Source organism: Heloderma suspectum, chromosome 4 (genome assembly GCF_057233095.1).
Source record: "Heloderma suspectum isolate Gila_16-S chromosome 4, 16-S_ref, whole genome shotgun sequence".
Classification (NCBI taxonomy): domain Eukaryota; kingdom Metazoa; phylum Chordata; class Lepidosauria; order Squamata; family Helodermatidae; genus Heloderma; species Heloderma suspectum.
In genome coordinates this window covers 65194221-65215796 of record NC_139461.1, presented here as the reverse complement: position 1 = coordinate 65215796, position 21576 = coordinate 65194221, and the positions used below count along the sequence as shown (strand labels likewise).

At 42.0% G+C, this 21576-nt stretch overlaps 1 protein-coding gene across 8 annotated transcripts in view; it reads left to right on the top strand.

The window, feature by feature from the left end:
* The window catches only part of LYN (LYN proto-oncogene, Src family tyrosine kinase), a 65463-nt gene that overhangs the window by 32994 nt on the left and 10893 nt on the right, over positions 1-21576 (top strand). For all 8 annotated transcript variants that reach the window (XM_084849502.1, XM_084849498.1, XM_084849495.1 and 5 more), the window contains 4 exons: positions 1836-1985; positions 3391-3543; positions 6987-7173; positions 16487-16559. In XM_084849502.1, the coding sequence (XP_084705628.1) occupies positions 1836-1985; positions 3391-3543; positions 6987-7173; positions 16487-16559 (563 nt within the window). The remainder of the gene's footprint in view (positions 1-1835; positions 1986-3390; positions 3544-6986; positions 7174-16486; positions 16560-21576) is intronic.

Below are 21576 nucleotides of genomic sequence, written 5' to 3'. Positions count from 1 at the left end.
ATTCTGATGTCCAAACCTGGAACTCTGGGTTGTTTAGAGGTTAAACAACCTAGTGTTAACCCAACAAGAAACCATGGGCAATTATTGGATTAACTCTGGATTGTTTAACTCCTAAAAAACCAGAGTCCCTGGGTTTGGACGTCACAATAACAATCAGTTTGTTGATTGAAAGCAGAAGTGGTGAACGGGCAGGAGTTAGTGTGCTCGCTCACTCCCACATGGCCATTCCAATTCCTGGCTTGTTTAACCCAGGACATAGGTGTTTCGTCTGAACCAGGTCTCACTGTTAATAATACTGGGCTAGAGGCCAGTATCGTCTGACTTGGTATAAAGCAGCTTTGCATCTTCCTATAATTGGTCCTGGGGGAGGCAGTTCAGTCCCCAGGACTAATCCAGTTCCCCACTCCTGCTTTATACTATCATGGAGTGTAATAATAACATCTTTGGTTATATAACCCATATGCCTTTTGCAGCTGCTTTAGATGTGGGAGCAATTGTGAAGTTAAGCCTTTGATTTTGACGTTCTGTCTATGCATGTAAGGGCACTAAACAAGGCCACTTTGAAGATTTAAGAGACCAGATCTTTGCAGAAGGAAGGGCTGGTAGCAGCCCTCCATGGCCTAAGGTAGACAGACCTTTGTAAAGCAGAAATGCCAGGGATTAGACTTGGAGCCTTCTGCCTATCAAGCATATGCTATTGAGCTATGGGCTCCTACCCATACAGTTGCACTCATGTCCTCTCTCTAATGGGAAAAGGAAATCCAGCCAGTCCTACCCTAAGATGTTTCCTTTGCGTGCATTTGTGTCCCCACCCTCTCAGCCATGATCTGTTCCCGTAGGAAGTAGGGTAAGGAGAGTTGCATGTCCGAGTGCCAATTCTGCCTTATGATGGTGGTTTGGAGTTGGTGCCATATGGAGGAAAAGAACCTATTTTGGGGAAGTGGTTAAAAGTAGGGTGCCATGTAGCAGCCCTTTCACATCTTTTTGGGACAGTTCTTTTTGACTACCAGAGGAGGATTGCCAGGGTATGTTTCAGCCTGTATATCTCACAAGCATTAGCTTGATGAACCTGATTGTGTGAAGCTTTGTAGATCGTGCAATTGAGATCAGTAGTATGATGGAAAAAATAAACATAGACTTACACATTGACTGAATAGTGAAGAGAAATGGAAAGACCACAAATACTGCGACGAGTGTTTTGCTTTGTTCTGAATCGTCATTCTCTCCAAGTAATGTCTCTGTTTTTATGTTGTTGATTTTAAAAAAATCATTAGCCTGCATCAGATAGAATTTGCCATCTTTCTTCCAGTAGGCTTTGCTTTCTAGAACAATTGTTTTAGCATTAAGCTAGCCAGAAGACATAAAAAATACTGACTTGGTTCATATATCATGGCAATTCCTGGGTTGTTTAACCCAGGAATTGCTGATATTTAGTGGGAATGACTGAGCATGCTATGTCTCATGCACTCAGCACTTCCACTTTCAGTTAATAACCCAGGAACACCCTGTTGTGATTGTGACTTTGTCAACATTGATATCCCAACAACAACCATGTGTTTACTCTGGTTTGTTTAAACCCTAAATATCCTAGGTTTCCTGGGTTTGGAAATCATGAAACAACCCAGGAATGGGATGTTCCTGGGTTGTTAATTGAAAGCAGAAGCAAGCAAGCATGCGGGAGGCAAAATGCTTGCTTGCTGCCAGTCTGCCCCGACAACCCATGGTTTAAATAACCCATGAGTTGTCATTACATGCAAACTGGGTCACTGATTGGATGTAATGAGTTGTATCTGTATTACAAACAACTTAATCCTTTTTTTCTCTTTTGTCAACAGGTAGCTTCTCACTGTCCATAAGGGATCACGATGCGCAACATGGTGATGTGGTCAAGCACTACAAAATTAGGAGTCTAGACAATGGAGGATATTACATCTCTCCAAGAATCACTTTTCCCTGTATCAGTGACATGATCAAACATTACCAAAGTAAGCCAATAGTTTTACTGGACTATTTGTCAAAATGCTAGCTGTTATCAAAAACAAAAGCATTCCTCCATTTCAGATCACTTAAGTTAAATAAGTTCTAACTTACAGTGTTGATTGTGTCAGGGTGCACATTAATGAAAGTTCAGTGCAGCTCTCACAAGGGTGGGAATTTGAAGTAAATCTGCTCTGATCAAAGGGCTTACATTAACCTGAAACTAAGCTAAGTGTGAGAGGAGTACCAGATTAGCTGTGAATGGGAAGTCTTTGCTTACTGAGGATAAGCAATATTTATAGACCTGTATGGACATAGTGATAAGCTGAAAAACTTATCAACAGTGTAATTATTTGTGCCAACATTGTGGCAATCTTGTGAACATATTTGCTGTGGGAAAGGAAAAACGGCTATTGACATTTAAGGGAGTACAAGTTTGTTAATATACATTAATTTTGCACAGAGATGTTTGCAGGGTTTTTTTTCTTTCCCCTGTGTACCTGTTTTCACTGTTTCGGGAAAGCCATAATTTGGATCAACCTGATCTTAAATACTGCAGGACATTTCTTTTAATATATGGTGTTTGTGGCAAATAGCCATAATTAGTTCTCATACAAGTGCATTTTCTAAGGTTGAAAATCATGACCGCTACAATTAAGAAGTTTCTTTCTATCTGCCCTAATGACCAAAATAGATTTTCATAGGACATGGATCTGATTAAAATCTCTTTACAGTTGATAGTTGTCAACAATCCTTGTATGAAGCACAAACTCTGGTTTACACTGCTGTAGTTAAAGTGTCCTCTTGTTCACAGCAAATGGAGGCAAAGCAAATAACAATTGAAACTGAGAGTAGTGAAGGGTTACACAGGTATCCATAGGTCCAGTACACCTGTCGCCATATAACAAGGTTGGATGATGCTGTGTCCCAGTAGCCTGTGTCCTTACTGCTGCACCCCTAAAGTAGCACACTGTTTAAACTATTTTATTGTTTTAGATTTTAATTGGTATTAGCTTATGTAATAGTTTAATATGTGTTTAGCTGTTTAAATAATTTATTGTCTTATACTGTTTACATGGATTTTATGTGTACGCTGCCCTGAGATCTTAATGATATAAGGTGGGATACAAATGTTTTAAATAAGTAAATAAAAATCATGTTGGGACTGGTGAAGATAGCCAGTGCAAGAGAGTCGATGACATAAGTTGCATTACTTAACAAAAAAAGATAAATCTTTTGGAATCATCTTGCAATTTTCTTGATTTGGGGTTTTCAATATTTCTTGTAAGTTTTTTTTAAAAAGAAGATAGATTAAATCTGGACCATAGGGAAGCATGTGAAGGTATGCTGTTTATTGCTGTGTCCTTTGCTGTTACCTAAGATATGAATATAGGCTGTTTGTCGCTTAAACAGAGCAACCAGATGGATTATGCAGAAAGCTGGAGAAAGCATGCATCAGTCCCAAACCGCAGAAACCATGGGATAAAGATGCCTGGGAGATCCCTCGGGACTCAATAAAATTAGTGAAAAAGCTTGGAGCAGGTCAATTTGGAGAAGTCTGGATGGGTAAGATCTTTGTTTTATGTTGAGAGCTGTTCACGTGCTTTTAGCAACATGCCAATTATTTCTGACTCATAGAATTGACGTGCTAGATCACGAACTGTGCCGTTCCTTCATTTTCCATGATGAAACACAGGAAATGAACTAGGTTTGAGCATTTGTTTGTGCATTTGTTTGTGCATTTGTACACATGGCACACTTTATTCCCCAAACTGGTACTCTGAATTTAAATCTTCAATCCGAGATGGGTAACTTGCAGCCCTCCAGATTTTCTTAGCCTATGGCTCCCATCATCCCTCACCATTGGCAAAGCTGGCTAGGGCTGATGGGAGTTGTAGGCCAAAGCATCTAGAGCCACCTTCCCCAACCTGGTGCCCTCCAGACATTTTGGACTCCCATCAGCCCCAGCCAGCATGGCCAATAGTCAGAAATGCTGTGAGTTGTAGTGGACCACAAGTTGCCCAGAAACTAATTTGAGGAGGGCTTGCAAATAATAACATGTGCAAACTACAGTTTGCAAGTAGATCTGCACTGACAAACCATAGGTATAAGTATTCCTCTAGCTCCAGAAACTGCTGCACTGCAGTAATGGGAGTGCTGAGAGGACAGAAACTGAAAGCAGAAGAGTATCTGGTTCCCTAAGCACATCCCAGATGTGATGGTGACAGCTAGCATTGGGTTAAGGAGGGCAAGGGTAGCAGCAGTAGCATCCTTAGAATGATTCCTCATTTGAAGCATGCTGTATGTAGTAGATACGGTTGGACAGGGCAAGATCTGTTCCCTGGCACAAAGTGGCCTTGCTGCTTCTGACATTTGATGTCATTTGCACTGCCCGTACTCTGTGGAATGCATCTTTGTCTGGTGTAATGATCCCATCTCTGTAGGTCTTTCCTTTCCCCATCCCATCACAGTGATGGCAGTTTTGTTAGTTTAACAGAAAATGCATCTTCATTCATGTAATAATTTGAGATAAATTTATGCTTCTCAAGCATCATCAACTGGTGACATCATCGAGGCATTTGCTGTGTGATAAACCCATTTGAAAATATTTTGTATCCTGAGCTAATAAACAGAGATTAACGAAGTGCTGTCATCTGCAGAAGATAGAACCAATTCAGGAAGTTCTGTTCCTGCATGTGTGTGCACAAAAGTAGATGGGGTGTTTCTGGTTCAAGATGTTTCCTCTTGTTTATGCGAGCCTCTTTGACATCTAAATTTGGCTTAACATGGTCCTCTGTGGGTTATTGTTACGTTATGGGTAAAATTACTGCACTGTGAAGCCAAACTACATGCTTCCTCTCCCTGCTAACGTATGAAAAGTTGATTTGCATAGTGGCAAACCTTTAAATTGCAATCATCTTAGAAGCAAATAGTATAATTCTGTGGAGGTCCAGTTGCCTTTGCCCTCATGTAAGACCAGTGGTCTCATCAGCTCCTAAGGATTCAGTTTACTTAGTTAGATTGTTTTTTTCAGAATGATTTTAGGATGGCAGAGGAATGAAAGAAAGATAATGAAAGTGAGGGCTAACAAAACCAGCTGATGGCAATGAGAAAACTCCATTAAAAAAAAAAAAGAATCTAGAAAAGTTGCTGTGTTAATCCACTGAAATAAAATACAGCAGCTTTAAACCCTAACAAATATATTGTGGCATGAGTTTTAATAGCCAAGAGCCTACTCTGTTTCATCAGATGCATGAAGTGGATAGTGAGGGGATGTGTGTTTGGGTTCAGTTCTAGGCAGGGAGGGAACTGTTTGCAAGAGAAGTATAACAGTGCAATCCTGTACATGTATGCCCAAGACTAGACAGGTACAGGAGTTCAATGGGGCTTACTTCCAGGTAAGTGGGTATTGCAGCCTAAAAATGCAGCCAGAGGGGATACCATTTGAGTTGATCAATTGAAATAAAGTTCAGTCACCCAAGTACAAATACTATCCATATCTTCATAAGCAAAATCATTGTTTATTAATTTATTACTACTACTACTACTACATTTATACCCTGCCTTTTTTCTCTTGCAAGGAACCCAAGACAGTTTAGATGGCCCACTCCTCCCAATTTTTATCCTCACAACAACCCTGTGAGGTAGGTTAGGCTGAGAGTGAGTGACTGGCCCAATGTCACCCAGTAACTTTATGGCTGAGTAGGGGCTAGAACCCAGATCTCCCGAGTCCAACACTCTAACCACTACACAATACTGGCTATTTCACTTCCATATTGTAATATCTACAACATATAGTTTGTAGATCTGAATGTCTTCTAGGGTGATATATGCCATTAACTCAATATTGATCCTGCTATCTTTCTACAGTCCCCAAGATATCAAGATTTGGTCATCCATTTCTGTATGTATTCCTTTAAATTCAGGTGTGTGTGTGTGTGTGTGTGTGTGTGTGTGTATGTGTGTTATGGAACTCAATCAAATCTATTGGTTACACTGAGCACCAGTGTGGTGTTGCAATTAGGGTGTTGAACTACCAAGGAGACCCAGGTTCAACTAATTCCTTGTCATTCATGAAGTTAAGTGGGTAACTTGGGCCAATCGCTATCACTTTTCCTAACTTACTTCTTAGGGCTGTTGTGAAGATAAAAGAGGGGAGATTATGTATGCTACCCTGAGGTTCTTGGAGGAAAGGCAGAGTAAAAATGTAATAAATATTGCAGGAAAACGCTCAGCAACAAAAAACTCTGAGGGAGACAGTTTTCAAACAGCATTGCTGTGTAGTTACATAAAGGGACAGCTACCATTTCATTTAGCTTCTGATGTACAAAAGAGATTAAAGATCTATCTCTATTTACTTTTCTATAGCGTGATCGCAAAGGGACTTTGGGCATTTTAGCTTAGAGACCAGCTGTGATACAAAAGCGTGGCCTGTTCTGTAGGAAGGTATCTCCCGTATGTCGCACTATGAAATCTTGCCCCTCTCTCTTGCGTTCTTCCACATGTGGAAAAGAACAATGTGCCGCAAGATATTGGTTTGCTGGGTGTAATTTTTGTTTGTTTTTTAAGCTTATTTATTTGTGACATTTGTGTGCCACCCCATAACATACACTGAGCGGCTAACAATAAATAGACTTAATTTTTTTGTTACAAAATAGAAGATAAAATCGAAAGCAACATGAAATGCAATATGACTAACTTAAGACCTGTTTATTTAGTGGGTCTAGTGAAAGTATGACTAAGTCCGGATCCAGCCTAAAGTTGCATTCTTGCCATTCAAAATGTATTTGTATGCATGTGTTTTGAAATACGATTTCAATAAAGTCCTTTCAGGGGGCAAATTAAAAATTAGGCCAATATGTACTTACAGTATGGCGTCCTAAGCAAACGTTGACATGTCTGGCTACTTACAACTAGATTTTTTCATATATTATTAAAGGTCTCTCATAACAGACTTTTGACTACCAGTTTAATTTATCTTAGTCCTACAACAATCTCTTTCGTTCTAGGTTACTACAATAACAATACCAAATTAGCCGTGAAAACGCTGAAGCCGGGCACTATGTCTGTGCAAGCATTCCTGGAAGAAGCCAACCTCATGAAAACGCTTCAGCATGACAAGCTGGTCAGACTATATGCTGTAGTCACCAAAGAAGAACCTATTTATATAATAACAGAATACATGGCCAAAGGTAGGTGTTACTGAATTCATTATGAAAGAAGTGCCATTTGTGTGTCAGTGAATGTCTACCTTTGCATTTACAGTATAATAGCCACAGGCGCTTATAAGAGGCAAAGTGGAAGCCATTTGTGTGGATTGCATGAGAACATGAGGAGAGCTTTGCTGGATCAGACCAAGGGTCCATCTAGTCCAGCATTCTGTTCACACTGCGACCAATCAGCTGCCCGCAGGAAACTCACAAGCAGGACAGGAGTTCAACAGCACCCTCCCAGCACCTAGGTTCCCCAGCAACTGGTGTACATAAGCATACTGCCTCTGACTAGTAGCCATTGGTAGCATTATCCTCCATGAATGTGTCCAAATCCCCTTTTAAATTGGTGGCCATCACTACATGTTGTGAATCCCACAGTTCAGCTATGTACTGTGTGAAGAAGTACTTCCTTTTATCTGTCTTGAATCTCCCACCAATCAGCTTCATGGGATGACTCCAGGTTCTAGTATTATATATGAGAGAGAGAGAGAGATGTCTCCCTACCCACTTTCTCCACACCATGCATAATTTTGTACACCTCTATCATGTCTCTCCTTACCAGCCTTCCCCCGCCCCCCCCCAAGCTAAACAATCCCATTGTAGGGGCCTAGTCTTTATTTTACAATGTCTTCTTATCTTGGATTAAACTTATTTCACATTATTTTAAGTAGCGTACAAGGAATACACTGTATAAACAAATAGCTGTAAAGTTTACTTCGTGGGAAAATGTGCCAAGTTGTATTTTTTTATTCATTCACACATACCTAAGTTCCTTTTACTCAAGCCATCAATATTGTGAACTATTACGCTCTTATCACAAGCATGTGGAGAACAAGTATATCAGATCAAGTATATATGCCATCTAGGACAAGAAGTTCCTGGTTTTTATCCAACTTATATGGCGTTCTATACTGCTGTGTACAGCCCTAATTGAACTGCAAATTTATATGTCTGAAGGAGCAGCCATTGTAGATTGTCATTTTAGATACAGGCCCCCAAATAAGTGGAAGTGAATATTGTTACAATACTGTTATACATAAATCAATAATCCTTGAACGTGAAACTTGGAAATCAGGTCTACAGTGTCTGCTCCTTCAGGTAACATAGCTTAGCCTTAGCGGAAGAAAGAAACTCCACTGTACAAGCCCATAATTCCAGGACTTCAATAGGTAGTTCCGTTAATGCTTGTTCTCCGGGATGGAAAGTACATGGTTATGGAAGTTGCTTTAGTTTTCCATCCTGCAAGGTGGGCATCTACACACTACCGCTAATGCAGTGAGCCACAAATGGGCATATCCTTGGCATTAGTGCACTAGTATTGGCTGCATCCAGCTTCAGGAGCTATTTCCTGCTGCCTTTGAGTCTTCCTGTAGTGAATTAGAAAGAATTTCTCAGGTGGACTTCTAGCACTCTGCATAGTTCCTTGGTCAAGTGTAGACTAAAATATGAAAATTTATTTAATTTATATTATCAAATCATAGAACATGGCTTTTGTAGATGTAGAATTTGGGTTATTTGGTCATATAATTTGCCTTTTCTCAAAGGTTATACCAAACCATGGCACTAAACATAGTCTAGAAACCTAAAGAACTATGTATTTAGCTGCCAGATATACAGGCAAAGAGAGGTTTAGAACGGCTTATCATAATCCATCTGCTCAGCAACCTGTGATTTCAGATCAGATTTCCCCAACTTGGTGTTTTCCAGATGTTTTTGACTACAACTCTAAGAATTCCTGACCATTGGCCAGGCCGCATGGGGCTGATAGGATTTGAAGTCCAAAACATCTGAAGGGGACTAGGTTGGGGATGGCTATTTTAGAGCATGTATGTCTGCTTTCATTTTTCCCATCTGTTATAACTATGGCTTGTCCATGCAGACATTTGCGTCAAACCGTAGCTTGCAAATTCTTTTCAAACCATGTTTTCTGATTCTGGGTTGCTGGCTGATTACAAAGAGACATTGTACCAAAGCATACATAAGCTTCCTTAACTGTGGTCTGGTGTGGCATCTGAACTGAACCAGTGTTTTGATATTGAGTTTGTATTTGAACAAGTCAGCCAGTCGCTTGGTAAGCGGTGATGTTTCTGTAACATTTTAGAATGTTTGGGGAGATTTTCTTGCTGGTATGACTGGTGCTCCTGTCGTTTCCCTGGTCACAATGTGGAACATGAAGATGTTCCGGGAGGCTGACGTGATTATGAATATATACCCTCTCCTCCTTTGCTGAACGCAGGCAATGCCTTGGTATACATCTTAACTGAGGGCAATAAAGAAAGTGGAACAGTAGCTAGAATACACATGGAGGAAAATTTCTGTGAATCTGATCAAACACAACTTAGAGCCCCTATTGAGCCTATTCTGTGACAATGAGGTTGGCAAAGAAAGATTTCTTTTCCATCTCCATTGCATGTTCGGAGTGTCATCCAGTGGAGCTTTTCTGGGTGGTGAAAGGTCTGTTTCAATCTGGCCCAGAGAGAAAGAGTTGGTTTTATCACAGTGGCACACTGTGACAAGTTTGTGAGGAACTTTGATGGTAAAGTCTCTCATATCTGTCATGACTTAGACTACATAGTTAGTGCAATTCCAGTAGAGGAGGTGTCTAGAACACTGTCTGGTCCAGTTGTGTTGAATGACTTTCACTTGTTGAGGCCTAAGGATGGACACACAGTGTTTGATCATATCCGGCCAATGCTTCCCTGTCTTGGCTTCTTACATTCATTTTGACGATGACACCAAATTATTTAGGGTGGTTATAACAAAAAGGGATTGTGATGAGTTCCAAAAGGATCTATCCAAACTGGAAGAATGAGCATCTAAATGGCAAATGTGGTTCAATGTAAGCAAGTGTAAAGTGATGCATGTTGGGGCAAAAAATCCCAACTTCAAGTATAGCCTGATGGGATCTGAGCTAGCAGTGACCAACCAGGAAAGATATCTTGGGGTTGTGGTGGATAGCTCAATTAAGATGTCAACCCACTGTGTGGCTGCTGTAAAAAAGGCAAACTCCATGTTAGTCATAATTAGAAAAGAAACTGAGAATAAAACTCATAATAGCATACTGCCCCTATACAAATGTGGGAGACTCCTTGCTGCATGGGATTGAAACCTAAGTATGTTGCGAAGACCCATGGACTCGCCAAGTATGCTGTCTCCCAGGAGGACAGATTAGAAACGTGACAAAGGGTTGCCTACACTCATAAAGCCCACTGACAGGTTCCCCTTTCTTCTCATCCATGTGGGAACAAATGATACCTCCAAGCAGAGCTATGAAGAAATCACGTCAGACTTTGAAGCTTTGGGAAGGAAACTCAAGAACTTTGGGGCCCAGATAGTTTTCTCATCCATACTTCCAGTACTTAGAAGAGGGATAGAAAGGGAAAGAAAAATACTCCGGGTGAATGACTGGCTACGAAGGTGGTGCCGGCGCGAGAGATTTGGATTCTGGGACCACGGGCTATACTTCCTGGAAGTTGGACTGTTGGCGAGGGATGGGTTGCACCTCACAAGGGCTGGGAAGAATGTGTTTGGCCACACCATGAACAACTTCATCAGGAGGACTTTAAACTCAATCCTACGGGGCAGGGAGATGTAAAGTTGGGTGTAACAGTGGACGAAAGCTCATGCACCACAATGGACACAACAACAGCTGTAATAGAGCCCAAGAATAGTTTTCAAAAACATGTAGGAAGAAAGCCAGACTATGAAGCACACGGTCTTCGATGTCTATATGCTGATGCCCAGAGTATGGGAAACAGACAGAACAAACTTGAACTCTTAATACAGGATGGAAATTATGACTTGATAGGTGTAACTGAGACTTGGTGAGATGACTCCAATGACTGGAATAAAGCAATTGAAGGATATAACCTGTTCAGAAAGAATAGAAGGAACAGAAAGGGAGGTGGAGCTGCACTATATGTAAAAAATACACATCTCTGCCCAGAAATACAGGAGGATGAGCTTGGTGGCCCCATCAAGAACATCTGGGTTAAAATAAATTGAGCAAAGAATAAAAGGAACATGGTGGTCGGAGTCTACTACCGGCCACCCAATCAAGGAGAAGACGAGGATGAAACTTTTGAAAAGCAAATAGCCAATGTTTCAAGGAACCAAGATTTAGTAGTAATGGGGGACTTCAATTTCCCTGATATTTGTTGGGAGACAAATTCTGCAAAACAGGGCCCCTCTGAGAAATTCCTGACTTGTGTTGTGGATAACTTCCTTCTACAGAAAGTAGAGGAAGGAACTAGAGGATTGGCTATCCTTGACTTGATCCTAACCAACAGAGATGACTTAGTGGCTAAAGTGGAAGTTACGGGAACTCTGGGGGAAAGTGACGATGTTATACTTGAGTTCTTGGTTCTAAAGGAAGCAAAAGCTGAGTGTAGCCAAACGTGTACCCTGGATTTTAGGAAAGCCACTTTTAATAAACTCAGAACAATGATAAGTAAGGTCCCATAGGAAGCGAAATGAGAAAAGGAGTCCAAGATGGGTGGGAGTTTTTAAAAAAGGAAATTCTAAAGACATAAACAATTCCAACAAGAAAAGAAGGCAGAAGACAACAGAAGAAGCCAATGTGGCTTCACAAAAAGCTTAGAGATTACCTGAAAACAAAAAAGGACACATATAAGAAGTGGAAGGAAGGCCAAGTAACAAAGGAAGAGTACAGGCAGCTGGCACAGAACTACAGGGGTGGCATCAGGAAGGCTAAAGCTGAGAACAAGATGAGGTTAGTGAGGGATGCTAAAAGCAACAAAATGGCCTTCTTCAGATACATGCATAGTAAAAGAGGAAAGAAATGGTGGTTCAACTATTAAATAAGGATGGCAAAATGATAACAGACGACAAAGAAAAGGCAGAAGTGCTCAATTCCTACTTTGGTTCAATCTTCTCCCAAAAGAGGGGCTATGCCCTCTGGGCAAAGGAGAAGTACAGGCTGAAGGGGCAGGATTGCAGCTTGAGATCGATAGGCATATGGTCAAGGAAGACCTAATTACTTTCAATGAGTTCAAATGTCCAGGGCCAGATGAACTGCATCCTAGAGTAATAAAGGAACTGGCAGAAGAAATCTCAGAACCACTGCCTATTATCTTTGAGAAATCCTGGAGGATGGGTGAAGTGCCAGATGATGGAGGGGGGCTAATGTTGTCCCTATCTTCAAAAAGGGCATGAAGGAGGAAGCTGGGAACTACAGACCAGTCAGTCTGACATCAATCCCTGGAAAATTTCAGGAGCAGATTATAAAGCAATCCATCTATAAGCACCTTGAAAATAATGCAGTGATTACTCAAAGCCAACATGGATTTGTCAAGAACAAAACCTGCCAGATGAATCTGATCTCATTTTTTGACCAGGTAACCTCCCTCATGGGCTGGACATAATATACCTCAACTTCAGCAAAGCTTTCAACAAAGTGCCCCATGATATTCTGATTAGTTAACTAGCGAGATGAAACAACTATCAGTTGGATCCACAGTTGGCTACAGAATTGGACTTCAAGAGTGCTTATCAATGGGATCTACTCAAACTGGGGAGAGGTAACGAGCGGGCTACCGCAGGGCTCAGTCCTGGACCCAGTGCTCTTCAACATTTTTATTAATGACTTGGAGGAGGAGGTGCAGGGAATGCTGACCAGATTTTCAGATGACACAAAATTGGTGGGATAGCTAAAACCTGGAAGACAGAAACAAAATTCAAAGAGATCTTGATAGACTGAAGCGCTGGGCAGGAAACAACAGATTGAAATTTAATAGGGATAAATGCCAAGTTCTGCACCTTAGGAAAAAGAAACCAAATGCACAGTTACAAGATGGGGGATATGTGGCTCAACAACACTACAGGCAAAAAGGATCTTGGAACTGTTGTAGATCACAAGCTGAATATGAGCCAACAATGTGATATGGCTGCAAAAAAGGCAAATGCTGTTTTGGGCTGCATTAATATAAATATAGCTTCCAAATCCCATGAAATACTAGTTCTCCTCTACTCAGCACTGGTTAGGCCTCATCTGGAGTACTGTGTCCAGTTCTGAGCACCACACTTTAAGAAGGATGCAGACAAACTAGAGAGGGTTCAGAGGAGGGCAACCAAGATGATCAGGGAACTTGAAACAAAGCCCTCTGAGGAGAGACTGTAAGAACTGGGCATGTTTAACCTTGAGAAGAGAAGACTGAGGGGAGATATGATAGCGCGCTTCAAGTACTTGAAAGGTTGTCACACAGAGAAAGGCCAGGATCTCTTCTCGATCATCCCAGAGTGCAGGACACGGAATAATGGGCTGAAGTTACAGGAAGCCAGATTCCGGCTGAACATCAGGAAAAACTTCCTGACAGTTAGAGCAATAAAGCAGTGGAACCAATTAACTAGGGAGACAGTGTGCTCCCCCACACTGGAGGCATTCAAGATGAAGCTAGACAGCCATCCGCCCGGGATACATGGCCTTGGATTCCTGCATTGAGCAGTGGGTTGGACTCAATGGTCTTATAGGCCCCTTTCAACTCTACTATTCTATGAAATCTTTGCTGCTACCACACTTGGAATACTGTGTCCAGTTCTGGTCACCAAACCTAAAAAAAAAGATATTGTTGAGCTGGAATAGGTGAAGGAAAGGGCAACTAAAATGATCAAGGGGCTGGAGCATCTCCCCTATGAGAGAAGGTTAGAACAGCTGGGATTGTTTAACTTTGAAAAAAGGAGGGTAAGGGAAGAAATATAGAGATCTACAAAATTACACATGGTGTCGAGAATGTGGACAGGGAGACATTTTTCTCCTCTCAAAATAGTAGGACCTGGTGTCATCCTATGAAGCTGATTGGTGGGAGATTCAGGTCAGATAAAAGAAAGTACTTCTTCACACAGTTAAACTATGGAATTCGCTACCACAAGACGTTGTGATGGCCACCAATTTGGGTGGCTTTAAAAGGGGGTTGGACAAATTCCTGGAGGAAAATGCTATCAATGGCTACTAGTCTTGATGGCTACTTATGTGCTACCTCCAGTACCAGAGGCAGTGAGCCTATGTACACCAGTTGCTGGGGAACATGGGTGGGAGGGTGATCTTGCACTCATGCCCTGCTTGTGGGTTTCTGGTTGACAGCTGGTTGGCAACTGTGAGAACAGATTGCTGGATTAGATGGACCCTTGGTCTGATCCAGCATGGCTCTTCTTATGTTTAAGGAGGGATGACCAGCTGGGTTGTAAATTCCTCTTTGAGAGAAGGGAAAGTGAAACTGATTTTCATCTTGGATGAAATTGATTTCCTAGATCCATTTCAAACTGGTGTCAGGCTTGGATTTGGAACGGAAACTGCCTTGGTCATCCTGTGGTATGTCCTATGTCAGAGGAGAGACAGGGGACATGTGACCATGTTGTTTCTCTTAGACTTCTCAGTGGCTTTCGATACCATTCAATGTGGCATCCTTCTAGATAGGCTGTCTGAGTTGGTATATGGGGGCACCCACTCCTACTTGGTTGGCCAGTTCCAAAAGGTGGAGCTGGGGGAGTTACTACTATGCTCCATGGCAATTGTGTTGTAGGGTTTGGGGCAGGTTATCAGGAGATGTGGACCGAGGTGTCACCAATATGCAGATGACACTCAGCTCTACCTCTCCTTTTTATCTAATACCAGTGAGATAGTTGATGTTCTGAACCAGTGCTTGGCCAGGGTAATGAACTAGATAAACTGGGTCTCAGTCCCGACAAGACTGTTTGTGGGTGGTTCATTTGTCTGGTTAAGTGGTTTTCAGCCTGTTCTTTAGGAGGAGTGGCACTCCCCCCAAAGGAGCAGGTTCATAGTTTCTCTTAGATCCACCATTGTCACTACAGGCACAGGTAGGTGTGGTGTTTCGAAGCACCTTTTATCAGCTTAGGCTGATATACCAACTATAACTGTACCTTGTGACAATTATTCAGTCCGGTAACCTCCTGTTTGGATTATTGCAATGTGGGGAGCTGCCTTTGAAAATGCTCTGGAAACTTCAGTTGGTCCAAAATAGGATGGCTAGACTGCTAACTGGAACTGAACAATGTGATCATAATATGCCAGAGCTTTGCCATCTGCAACTGGCTGCCTGTCCATTTCTGGGCCCAATTCAGAAGTGCTGGTTTTAACCTTTAATACCTTAAATGGCTTGGGGCCAGATTACCTGAAAGAGCGTTTCCTCCCATATCTACATACCTGGACCTTAATGTCATTGTCTGAGACCCTTCTCCTGGTCCCCCTGCCAAATAAGGCAAGGTGGGTGGCTACTAAGGAGCGGGTCTTTTTGGTGGTGGCACCCTGGTTGTGGAATGGCCTAGCCAGAGCTGCTTATCTGGCAGCTGTTTTTGACGAAACCCTTTTTATTCTCCCAGGCATTTTAAGAGCTGTTTTTGGTGCGTTTAGATCTTAGTGCTCTTTTATTTTGCTGCTGGTTTTACCTTGGTTTTATGGGCTGTAGTGTTTTTACTCTTTGCTTCTGGTTTTATCTTGTTTTTTTTTATGTGCTGTTTTGATTAATTGTTTGCACACTATGTTTTTATGTATTGTACACCACCCAGAGAAGTTGGATTACTAGGCGGTTTAAAAGTGCGATAAGAGCCTCGTGTGGCGCAGAGTGGTAGGTGGTAGTATTGCAACCGAAACTCTCCCCATGACCTGAGTTCAATCCCAGCGGAAGCTGGGTCCCAGGTAGCCGGCTCAGGTTGACCCAGCCTTCCGAGGTGAGTAAAATGAGTACCCAGCTTGCTGGGGGAAAGGTAGTCACGACTGGGAAGGCAATGGCAAACCACCCCACTGTAGTCTGCCATAAACGCCAGCAAAAGCGGCATCCCTCTAGGGGTCAGCAATGACTCAGTGCTTGCACAGGGGGAACCTTTCCTTTCCTTTTCCTTAAAAGTGCGATGCATAAATAAAGCTGCTTTGCTTAATTGGTGCATGGCAAATTCTTAAATGAGACAATGCTCATTAGAATTTTGGTCGGCATAGAAAAGTAAGGCTACACCTGGCCTGCTTCATTTTTTAAAATGGGTGCAACATGAGTTTAGATGCAATTATTATACATTATGATCATACCACATTTTTTTCAATGCATATACAAATGTGTACACATGAGCAGCTCTTAAACCATTCTGGGTTTGGTTTTGCAGAACAGAAAGCTGAAAAGCATATAAATGATGCAAAAAAATAGGTGTATGTTCCCTAATTTAACATATGTGTAAATGAATTTCTGTCTTGCTCACTTGAAGATTAGAACACAAGTTTTACTTGTGCTCCTTGCCAACTGGTCTTACACTTGCTTTATCCACACAGGTAGCTTACTGGATTTTCTGAAGAGTCCAGAGGGTGGAAAATTACTGCTTCCAAAGCTCATTGACTTCTCAGCCCAGGTAAACAAAGTATAGATATAGATGAAAAAATCAAGAAGCATTATGTGCCCGTTGCTGTGAATTCTAACTGACTGCTTTATTGTTTTAAAACTGTGATGTTGCAACAGAGAACTTTACTTTCCCAAGGCTTTCCACAATGGGGAAACAATGGTTGGGGAAAACCCAAGAACCATTCTGTCCAGCTATCACCTCTGCACCACCTCTCTGAAGCTAAGTGCATTCAAGCTCAAGACACATGATGCAGAGGTGGTTTGGCCCTGGCTATACCTCAGTTCCACAGGTGCCTGGAACTCAGAGGTACTTAGTCAGGCTTTGGTTCAAAAGGTCTGGTTTGATTTCCTTCTTTCAGATGCTGAATGTTTGTGTTTAAATGGGTTCTCTTGCATATGATGCAATAAATATATTGCTTCCTGAATTGCTGAGGCATATGTTTGTTACACTTTCCCCAGGCGCATTGTATTATTCCCTACCAGTTGTAGCTCAGTCAAGTCGCACTAAGGTCAGTTTTGGGGAGGCAATGGCAGGTCAGCTATAGGTGGGATAATAGAACAATGTGCCTGGATTGAACTATATAAATAGTAGCTACATTGCACAGCATGGTAGGATGTAACTGGGCTCAGCCTGACCAGAGATGTGTCAAGGTAGCCACTGATACCCTAACTATAGCTTATCTACAAAGTTAGCTTTATTGTGTAAACTTGAGTTCAGTGATGTAGTCACAATTGTATTTACAGAGCTGTTGCCTGTCTGCCGCCCACTCTGACCCCTCCAATTGTTGGCTGAGTTGCTATGATGTCATGGAATCTTCACAAATACTCTAACTTCAGGAGGGAACATAGTGAGGGAAGAAAGGGGTTATTTTTGTGCCGTGGCGGGGAGTGGGGGGAGCTCTCACATTGCTTAACAAAATAAATAGCTGTTTGCTATTGCCAAAGGGATTACAGTGAATGTCACCCAGGCCAGGGCGTGGCTCTGGCACAGCTGGGTGGCAAGATAGCCTAGAAAGGGGCTGATGAATCACACTGACTGTCCTTGGGGACAGCTTCCTATATCTGGTGGGCAGCCCAAAATTCAGAAGTGCAGATTCCTAATTGGAAGTGAGATATAGCAAGGGATAGGCTCCCCTTGCCTTTGTAAGTCCTAGTGTTGGGGCTGCCCTGAGCTGCTGCTCGGAGATCTGGAGCAATGCAGAAACTGGAATAGGCCCACAGGGCAGACTCCAAAATTCGACAAGCCCAGGAGGACATGCTGCTGCTTCTCATCATGGACCTGTGGGAAGAAAAGCTCCAGACCCAGTCATGACTAGCTGTTGGGTAACTTGGGAAATTCTTAAGGAGTTGTACTTCTTTGTGTTTACCCAAATAAACTCCTTCCGTGTGTTTTATCAACCTAAAGCAGAGCAGGAAACAACACAGTTTCCCAGAAGCCTTGCAGAGCATCCCTTTCTGTGAGTTTACAGATGGATTCAAAGGAATGTGCATTCCCATTTCCCCAATCTAGTAAAAGAGGTGTACAGAGAGGTGGATCCTTTTACTACAGTGCAGCCTTCCTCAACCATTGGCTGGCTGGGAATGATGGGAGTTGGAGTCCAACACATTTGGAGGGTACTAGGTTGGGGAAGGCTGCCACAGAGACAGGTAAGCAGGTAAACAGAGACTGCTTACCCATTATCCATGATCCTAATTTGTCCTCCTTGCACTGATTGTACTCACGTTACTAGGACTGCACAGTGCTAGTCTTACAGGCATTACCAGTCCTCAGAGATGTCTGTTCCGTTCAGTTGTAGCGTATCTGCCCATTTCATCTCAAGTTGTAAATTTAAGAGTGACTGGTATTCTGTCTTCTTTATAGGGGGTTTCATTTTAAAGACCTGTTCTCGTGCACTTGGACAGATGCCTTAGCAATCAGTATTTGACAACTCACACTGTCAAATTCTGCAGGAAAAATAAATTCTGCAATTTATATTACAAAGTTTTTATTAATTAGCCAGAAACTCTGTTCAACGTCAGCAGATCCTGAGTAAATTTCTGGGTAGGGCAGCCACTTACGCATCACTGGAAAAGAGGACAAAAGAGGAAAGATTAGCATAAAAATTGCATATGTTAGTTGATGTATATAGGTGTATATTTAGAAATAATTATAATTTAAATAGAAATACAATACATTCTAAATCTCTGCATTGCTGCTAGGTTTTATTCTGGTTGTACTGTTATATTGTGATTTTAAGCTTTCATATTTTATATTTTATGCTTCATTCTGTGGTTTTAATTTTTGGGACCCGCCCAGAGAGCTTCAGCTATTGGGCGGTAAAGAAATGAAAATAAGTGCATACATGCATACGTTTCACCATAGTAGAAACGACTGTGACCAGGTGACCTGTATACTTGCACAGTCTGCTTTCCAGTTGCTAACTGTTGATGGGCAGCCCTGTTAGGGTTCTTTATCTTTTAAACTGGACTTGAGTAACACTCCAGATAAGAGGCCTGTTCTCTGTAGAGAAAACATGGCCACTCTATTTCTGAGCCTTTAACAGAAAAGCTGCTTGTTCTTTAACAAGGCGTATGCAGAGGCAGAATAGCTTAGTTTTTGTGGAATATTTCTTTTCTTTCTTTCTTTTAAACTGTGTTTAGCGCTTGTGACAGTGTTGTGGGAAGTGCCACCAGTATTTTCCATTGCCTGACCCTCAAAAAGAGGAACAAGGAGAGAATGCAGTTTCTTTCTTATAGATACGGAACTGCATACCAAATAGAGGAGTGGTACCTGAATGACAAAAGTGTGTAGATATTTATGCAATTTATTTATAGCATGTAACACTACAATTTTCTGAGCAGTTAAAATCCGGTTTAAGCCAGGTTAGTTCAACTGTGTGTGTGTGTTTTATAAGAATGACACTGTTTTGTGAGCAAGTGCTTAAGATTGATTAAGGGTGTACACCTATGCATGTTTAGACCGAAAAAAGTCTGTCTTGGATGTGGCACAGAGTGGTGCTCTGAGCTGAAAACGATGGGGAGAGGAATGAAGTTGCCATCAAATCAAGACCTGTGTGGAGGGCTTCAGTTTGGGAGGAAGCTGGAGGAAGAGAAGGCGAAAGGAGCTGGAACATTTTTTGGAAGAGGCTTTTTGCTTCCACCTGCCGCGTCTCAGTTTAAGAAGCTATTTAAAAACTTAAATGCTTAGATGAAGGGCTCGTTAGTATTTAAAGAGATACTAAGTGAATCAGTGGTGAATAGTTCTTGTTCATGGTCTCCATCAGACATACGGGCTCTGTAGCTGCGTGGAGCCTCAATTCAGGAAACATCTATAGCTGAGGAGTTTGGTGGGAAGCCCTCCCCCACTGTCCAGTGTACATGTCCCTGGCGTGTTCCCGCCTATTCTGTCAGTTCTATTTTGACCGCTGTTGTGGTGGCCTCATTTATGAACTTCTGTGATAGGACTCTGCTCTGATAGCACTTTTTGTCAAACAGCTGAGGTTTTATTCTCTCCCTCTTCTCTCTATCATTATTTTGTCTTTATATCTGCGTTTATAGTATTTTCCTTTTATTTTTTGTGATCCTGTGATCACCCTAATGGGCGTATGGCCCTTCGTACCCCATTCAGAAAGTACTCCTGCTGTGGGGCAAAGTTTCCACCCTTGGACAAGCATTCTCTCTGCCTGGTTTGCCTTGGGGAAAGCCATGTAGTTGAGGCATGCCCAAATTGTCAGGCTTCCTCCAAACATGCCTGTAGAAACTGGGCAGACTGCCTCAAAGCTGCAGTTTGGAAACGTGTGCTAGAAGCGGTTGACGACTCAAAAGAAATGGCCTCCAAAACCGCGCCTGCTGTACCTTCACTAGGGTCACAATCCCCTCAACACTGTACTGGATATAGTTGTACCCCAAATCCTTACCTGTAATAAACCGAGTCCCACCACTAGAATGTTGCTGTGGGAGGAGAGTCCAGACATGTATGTATGTATTTATTACAGTTCTATATCGCCCAATAACTGAAGCTCTCTGGGTGATTCACAACAATTAAAACCACAAAATACAGCATGAGATGTTGAATGTCATTGGGCTGGTTCGCACAACACAACAGCAGTTGTGTCATGCAAAAAGGCTCGATAGGGTATTTAACCCATGGTGAGGTTATACACCTCATGATGCGGTTGCAGCACTTATGGGGGACATGCGGCTGCCATTTTGCATGCCATTCAGGGGTTGTCGTGTCATGCAAACCTGGCGAGCATGGGTTATGTGAACGTTGTTTAATCCTCACATAATCCACACTCACTGGGTTTGCATGACACGACAACACCTGAGCGGCCGTTGGATATATAAAGTGATGCCGCGGGCACCTTGGCTCGTTGTGGGTCTAACATGACTAACCACACCTTGTCATGTGAACCAGGTGTGTGTGTGTGTGTAAAGACAAAGATGAGGGGGAGAGAAAACAGTCTTGGCCTGAAATAATTCCGCATTCGTTTTTACTTTTTAAAAGACAGTTCAATATAACATTCAAAATATTCAAATCGTAGAGAAAATTTCCACACGTATTAGGAAAAAGTCAAATCATGCGGCTATTCTACTTTGAAAGCTATACTTCTGTAAAGGACAGGGAACGTATACTTTCCTTTTTCACCCCCTCCCCCAATTAATGGAAAGCATTATTTACAAAAATAAATTATTTCCATTTCAGATACAGTTGTTTTTGGTACTTTTTGAACAATGTCACACCAGCTTTTGTACTATGCTTTTTATGGTTTGCCTGGGATTCAGGGTAGGTAAAGCAGCGTTGCAGGACTAACAAAGTCCTATACGATCTGAAAGGCTAGCTGTTGCATCACCTAACTAGCGCTTACCTTGCTTTGCATGTCTTTAGTCAGAGTTACTAACTGGTATGCTAAATTTAAAGAAAAGCATATTTGTAGATGGGAGCTAATTTTCTAAAGTTCTGCCACAGATTGTATGTAATCTATTAGACTAAACTCCAGATTTGTCATAGCCTCCCTACATTTTGTGTGTTTAAGTGTATTGCAAAG